This window comes from Montipora foliosa, chromosome 6 (genome assembly GCF_036669935.1).
Source record: "Montipora foliosa isolate CH-2021 chromosome 6, ASM3666993v2, whole genome shotgun sequence".
NCBI classification, from domain to species: Eukaryota; Metazoa; Cnidaria; class Anthozoa; order Scleractinia; family Acroporidae; genus Montipora; species Montipora foliosa.
In genome coordinates, this window is record NC_090874.1 from 36,646,233 (window position 1) to 36,653,732 (window position 7,500).

General features: G+C 41.1%; 1 protein-coding gene across 1 annotated transcript in view; it reads right to left on the bottom strand.

Annotated features, from left to right (window-relative positions):
* Positions 1-7,500, bottom strand: part of LOC138007252 (serine/threonine-protein kinase 10-like) — a 44,553-nt gene that overhangs the window by 1,758 nt on the left and 35,295 nt on the right. The window contains exons 16-21 of the mRNA XM_068854054.1: positions 6,671-6,751; positions 4,823-4,952; positions 3,523-3,647; positions 2,078-2,266; positions 1,496-1,621; positions 794-907 (exon numbers count right to left, since the gene is read on the bottom strand). Coding sequence (XP_068710155.1) covers positions 794-907; positions 1,496-1,621; positions 2,078-2,266; positions 3,523-3,647; positions 4,823-4,952; positions 6,671-6,751 — 765 coding nt within the window. The remainder of the gene's footprint in view (positions 1-793; positions 908-1,495; positions 1,622-2,077; positions 2,267-3,522; positions 3,648-4,822; positions 4,953-6,670; positions 6,752-7,500) is intronic.

A 7,500-nucleotide genomic window follows, 5' to 3' on the forward strand; every position in this document is an offset into this window, starting at 1 on the left:
AAACAGTTTGAAAAGAGCACCTATAAATGATGATGTCCTCCAAAGATCAAATGTCAATTGTCAGATAAAATAATACATAGCTTTTGATAAAGCGAAGTCAACAAAATTTTGATGCTCTTTGCGGTAGAATCTAGTAACTAAAAGCAACGCAGATTGAAACTGTGGTATTTTCCCAACACCGCCCGCACTTCGTATGACGTGAAAAAGTAGAAATGATACCGAGTCTCAGATTCAATCCTCACTGAACAGGTAAAGAACATTTCAGCAGTAACTTGAGTCAATTCTCAAGCAATGGTTTCCCGAAAGGTTTGCTCGGCGCGCAAACGAGGAGACATTTCCTGAGGAAACAAAACGTTTCCGAACAAATTCAGAAGTGCCAAAGAAAGTGGAAAAAAGTGGGAATAAATGGATAAAGTGCCAAAGCAGAAAGCAAACAAATGGTTAATTAATAATTAAAATCATTTTTATAGACCCCGGAAAAACAGACCACTGTTGGTCAAATAAGTGGAAGAATCCTCGGTAGTCGGATGAGGCACTCCAGTACTCAACATTAAGCGGGTGGGGAGGGTGGTAAATTGCCACTGAAATGTCTCCTGGAGTGAAAACGCGAAGGGGGTAACTCTTTGGGTAAATCAAGCACGGAAATTTAGTTGTATCAACTGACTTGATAAAAGTACATTTATCACCACGGAAAAAAGACAAAGCTGGCGTTCAGAGCGGATATTAGGGTGAAAATGGCTTACCAAGAGTCTTTTTAAAAATGATAATTATGGGCACCTTGCAGCTGCCTTACCTTCTTTCTTGGTACAAGTTCAGCTTTCCACGCGACAAGCTGAACTTGATGTTTCTCATCCCGTTCCTTTAGTTTCATTGTTTCGCTCTCCATTAACATGTGACGCTTTTCGTTCTGAAAAAAAGAAGTTTAGCTCGATTGATGGACTTACTTCAGTACATCATCCGTTCCTTGGTAAGCGCATGCGCAATTATGTTTAAGTGGGTGGAGCGGATTCATTCCTGTCCCACGGTCCGGTTTTCTTTTGGTCAGCACCAAAAACACGGACTCTGAAAAAATACGCGCAGTCGCGGTAATGGTATAATTTTGTAACCGTTGACAACCGTTGTTTCAATTTGTGAAAATGCGCAGAAGAGCCGGAAGTCCGTGATTCGCGGTCTTCTTGCTTTGGCTGTGGCTCGAGTCCGCGTTCTTGGTGCTGACCAAATAAAAAGAGGACTCGGGGGACGAGATTGGAGTGGATTGTACTGTTAAATGGATGTATTACGAGAATACTTCCAAAGCAACAACTTGATCGTATTCGTCTTTGGTTTCGTTCGAAATTTCCAGTTACGATCCTCCAACAGTCAACTCTAGTCAAGTTTTAACCTCATCGAACGCCGTACTGGAAACTTTCATTTATGTTGAAACTTAAATAAGCCTTAAATCACTCGCCTCTCCCCTTTTATCAGAACTCAGTAGAAGACGTCAATGTGCATCTACCTGTAACTGTCGTAGTTCCTTCAATGCGGATTCTGTAGATACACGAAGCTCCTCAGCTTCCATCTCCTGTCTAAACAACAACTTTTCATACTCTGACCGCGCCTTTTTGCGTTCCAGTAAGTCGAACTGTAAAGAAAATCAAAGGACATTCTATAAAGTGAACTTTAATAAAGTGTCGAACGATCAAGACCGAGCAAAAGGTAATGAAAACGGACACAAAACATTCTGCGATCCAATCACATTGGAAACAAAAACTGATTGCATGCAATAAACGCAAATTGTTGGAATAATGGCGCTAGGTCGAGCAGGACAAATGGTTTTGAATCATCAAATAATCAGATTTAAGGGTTTTAAAGGGATGTGTAAAAAACACGGTCAAAAACCCAGAATTCTACTAAATCCACACCAGTTTAAAAGATAAAAGTTCTTTTTAAAGTCCAAGCTGTATGACAGAAATCAAGCTGCAGTCACTAATGTCACTAATGGCATTTCACAAGTGACATGTCACAACCCATGACACTAATGACATGACACAACCCACTTCTTTACCCCATTTATTGTTCATCTCCTTTTATTAAATACCTCTTTGATCAATTCCCGCTCAACATCCACCGACACTGTCTTATCGATCCTTAATGATTTGCGATACTGCTGTGATTTAGCCTTTATTTCGTCGCGTTGTATCTTGGGAAGCCGTTTGCGCTCTATCTCGTGCCTTCGTTTCATCTCTTCCTCTTTAAGCTTTGTTAGTCGAGTGTGCTGTTCACATTCCTGGGAAGAGACAAAGAGAAAAAGAGACAAAACGGATTGGTTATTTCGTCGACGGAAGAGGGTGCAACGACCTTGACGAATAAGGAGCAGCAATTCTCAATTGCAAAGGCTGCATTCTAGTTCCCAAACATTTGAATAAACAGTGGGAATCGTAGATACACCCAAAGCAAAATTAATAGTAGAGCACGAGTGGTACTAAAAAGATTGTGAGCTAGTCTTCTCAGACTCCCCCGAGAGTTAGTGTGGCCGGATTGGAACCTAAGACCACCTGCATAGTGTTCTGACGCTACTTATTGAGCTAAGCTTATAGTAAGCTTAGAAGCAAGTGCGCGGCCGCAAAAGCGGAAGCTGACATTTCATATTCACTGCACTCTTTTAGTGCGAGCTCTTGTAGTGGGAGGCGCGGTGGCTCTACAATTATGATCGCTTTCTTGACATGAAACTTGAGGCGTTTTCCTTTGGTAAGAACTGGCCGGCCAGACCCGCCAGTTTGCAAAGAAAATGCCACAATATGAAGGAACACTTGCAGGATAATCCCTCACATTCTTCCGCAGGAGTGTATATCATCACCAAAGAGGGTTAATTTGAAAGCGTTGTAGAGTTATTCCTTCCAAATGCATGGTCTGGCCGGTGAGTTCTGTTAAATGGTAAGCGCCCTTGGACTACTAGTAATTATTGTTATTGTTATATACCTAGACTTTCCTTCATCAAATCGAGCACTGTGATTGGTTGATTCTTGGTCACGTGGCCCTGAACAAATTCAAATATATCCCGACCGGGATACAATTCCGCAGTTGTTGCCCACTCCGGATGTTTTGGTGCAATTGTTGCAGGAAACGTCTAAATATATAACAAGGCACTTAATGTCTGGTCCCTCGGGAAACTAGTTAGTTTTGTTTTCCCTCGAGTCCTGATGAAACATGAGGACTCTCGGGAAAACAAAACTAACTGTTTCTCTCGGGACCATACATTAAGTGTATATTATTTTCGCCTAACTCGGCATATCACAGTTATGATATCGTTGAAGCAGCCTGAATTTTCCAGGTGTCTATAAAGAGACAGTTTCTTGAATTGCCTAGTTAAGTGTGAGGACCACCTGTCATTTGCCGTTGGCATAGTAAGTACAGAAGTAAGGCATACAAGTAATTTGAGGTTACTTCTCGCGCGTTCGTTCTTTTTTTTTTTTTTTAGTAACGTTTAATGGTCTTAGAAAACAGCGAGTATTCGTTGTCAACAAGGGACGAGAAATGACTGACCTTTTCATGTCTATTCACCATCTGTGATCTTTGTAAAAAGAACGTCTCCTTCAACTGTGTCCTGGCCAACTGATGTCTTTCGTGCAACTGACGCTGTTCAATTTCCCATCTCTCCCCCTCGTGACCTGTTCGAACGCAGATATAGAGGATATTACACGGTGGCGAGAAGATATGAATTTTATGTTCGAGTGGCAAGAACAATATCTCACGAGTGAGCGAAGCGAACGAGTGAGATATTGTTCTTGCCACGAGAACATAAAATTCATATCTTCTCGCCACCGTGTAATGTTCTTTTTATTATATGGAGACTAAATATTGATAAATTCCGATTTTATTGTGTTTCAAAGTAGTCAAGTTTTACAAATACGGCTGGGCTTTATAAAAAAGGCGGGAAAAAAAAGGCGGGAATCGTGACGTCATTGAACGATACGACACTCACAAAGGTGACATACGGAAAATACGCCACTCGGGTCCCGGATGTAGTGGCGTATGGAATCTACGAGTGGTTTAGTTCCCAGTAAAACACTCTCCTCCATCTAATAAAAACAGTTGTGGTAAAAAGACTAAGACTAACACAAAATAGTGTGAACAATCTCACCGTCAAGCGCCTTCGCCAAAATGCGAATTGGCTTACGATCAATCAGAATTTGAAAGCCACCCCCATAGGAAAGGAAAAAGGAAAGGAAAGGAACTTTATTTAAGTATCTAGTCGTTCTAGCGCTGGAGCACTAATTGGGGACACTGTAAAGTGAAATTAACAATCAACGCAAATCAAGTCAAATGTTGGTTTTTGAGGAGAGGGGAAAACCAGACTACCCGGAGAAAAACCTCTCGGTGCAGAGTAGAGAACGAACAAACGCAACCCACATATAACGAGACTTGAGCAGAAACTATACAAAAGTGCCCCATTTGCCCAGCTCTTCGCATGCTATTATTGATATTTGTTCAGTGGGATCCAAGTTTCAGTATTGAAAAATTACACGCTGATAATTCTGCCATGCGAAAAAAGCGACGGCGCGTTACCTGTTACTTAGTGAACGTTTTTTTTACGTTATTCTTAAAGATCAACCAATCAACGTCTTCATGGTAAAAATACTCGTTACTCTACTACTAAAAAATGATTGGCGAGAGCCAAAAGACAGCTTCGGGGTTGGACACAAATTCAGTTTTGTTCATGAATGTAGCAGTGAAAAAACTGCTTTAAGTAGTAAAGACATTAATTAATACGTTCACTTCAATAACGCATGGGCTTATTGTAAATTTTTCTTTTTTATCTTTTAATTTTTACTGAAACACAAACCTCTCTTTCGCTGGTGTTTATCCTGAAGAAACTGCATCTCTAAGTTGTACATCCTTTCACGGTGCAATTCAATCAGCTCTTTGCAAAATTTCTCGAACTCGACTTGTTGCATGGCCAAAAACTCGTGCTCCTTTAGGAAAGATAAAACAAAATCCACAAGAATTTTATAAGTACCGTAAGTGCGGAATTCATGGTAAACTATCCAATATCACGCGGAGATTATCCGGCCCGAAGTAATTGCAAACTATCCAGTATTGCGGGACCCAAGATGATAGAGGATTATGAGAATTTCCCAAATCTAGCAGAATGAGATGCAGAAAGTATCTTGAGCCGGTCGGTCCAGTTAACCTAGTCTAATTACTTTTGTATCTAAATCTCATATTCCATATACCTGCTAAATACCCAAGCCAAACCATTCCGGTTACGATCGTCAATATCGTCATCGCTATAAACGATCTTAATAATAATGATCTTAAGTATAATTTGCATAGGTGATTATTGAAAATTCTCTTCGTTGATTTGTTGCCGTTAAGGTGATTATTAGGCTATAATCACCTAAGTGGTTTTTCCAAAATGGCCGCAAACCGTTTTGTCGAGGTGATAGAAGAAATACATATTTTTCAAATAATCACCTATGTAATTATACTAAAATAATAGCCCACTTTCGATGTATTAAAATCCAGTCCTAAGGAAAAGCCATCATCTCGAGGCTCTGGGGAATAAACTCATAAAAATCCTTCTATTTATTCCCCAGAGCCTCGAAGTCATGTTCATTGTTTTAAGTTGAATTTTAATATATCGAACTTGGTCTATTATTCACCTCAGGCTCTGTGAATATCGACGAATAAAAGCCTCAACTTCGTCTCGGTTTTTATTCACCGATATTCAACTCGCCTTCGGCGAATAATTGTTTATTAATCTTTTGTTCGGAAGCTTAAAATCAAAAAATGTTTTCTTCAGAAAGGTCCTCAGATCACATCTCCACAAGCAGACGTAATCAGCAAGAGTCGATTTTGATGAGGGAGAAAAACCGGATAACAAGAAGAAAAACCCCCGGGTCAGATTGAGATCAACTGAAACTCAGCCCATAAGAGATCGAAGAGATGACCAGTACGCCGCTAAGAATCCCCAAGGGGTACAGCTTCTGATTAGAGTACAAGTGTGGACAGTTTTTTTCGTTTTTATCACGCCCATTTGAAAAAAAAATCGGCCTCCAAACTCAACGCGCATGTTCCAAACTTGTCCTCCAAGTCGAAAGCTCCTTATTGCCAGATTCCAGTACCTCGGTAAGAGAACGAGTGAAAGTACGGTTGATTCAGAGCTCTTTTCCTACTGCAGCAACACAAAGGTTGGTTTGGAACACTGACTCGGAGGGGAGCGACAAGGAATACCTTAACTACACCAACAGGATTCAACAAGGTGTACTTGTACAAATCTTGCCGCGGTAGCCAGCCAATTCTAGCGCTTTCTTTCTTTCTCTTTCTCTAAAAGATCACCGTTGCTATGGTTACAAAGTAAATCGCGCCGTTGTCCTGCGTTAGGACTACAAAAAAGTATTTAAGTGAAATGGTTTGGTATTTCATTGATCTTGATATAATAAACATGACCGCTTGGAGATACGAAATTTCTCTTTGAGTGTTGAAAAACATTTATCTCTTTAGAAATTTCGCATCTCCGCGCTCTACATACAAAAAAGCTGCACCCAACTCCGACGAAAGCCATGGAGGTATGTCGCTCTCCCCACATTGCGCGAGCCATTACGAACCAAGACGTAGGAATTTTGCTAAATAAGAAAAGGGGACGCGAAGAGCTCATCTTTTTTTGATTGTAAGGGAACGATGAACTCACCGCTTGTCGTTGTGAAACTTCCATTTCCTCTTTCCTTTTCCTCCACGTCTCTTTCCTCTGATTCCTTGGCATAGCATCAACCTGTGACAAACAAACGCACACCATTTTAAACTGACGAGCCAATTTAGCTCCTTGATACTCTGACCCGCGTTCAAGCTAAGGCTACATTCATACGGTACAAGACGAATTTTCTTCCGGTTGAAAATTCGTGCATTTAGGGGTTCTGTACATACGAAACCACGCCTAACGCACGAAAATTTAGGCGCTGTTAAAAATTTGAACGCCAAAATCGGGGACGAATTTTTAGCCGGTACAGTCGAAAATTCAACCGGCGCGCGGTGAACACCATGACCGCCTAAATTTAGGCATGGCAAAGGTGTGGTTGCATGGATGCGTGGTAACTCAGCTGGAAGAAGCCATATTCCGTGTGAACAGAGCGAAAATATTGCACGGTTCCGTGCGAACAAAATGTTCCGTCAAAATTTTCAACCGGTATAAAATCCGTCCGGTACCGTGTGAATGTAGCCTGAGTTCTCATCTTTTATTGCGCGCTGAATGCCCGAGGGGGGGGGGGGGGGGTACTGCCATATATGGGCTATATAGGTATGTGCCCCTGTGAAGGGTGTGGTTTTCAAGCAATTTACTCTAGCATAGGGTACATAAATCAGAGCGATTGGGTCTAGAATAGGGTGTCATTTTTCACGAAACTGACCAGTTGGTTGAAGATTTTACCTACACTAAGGAAACCAGGAATTTCTACCAAAACATATAAAAAAATTGAAATCGGCAAGTTTAAATTTTCACGACTAAGCCTCAACAGCGTTGATAGA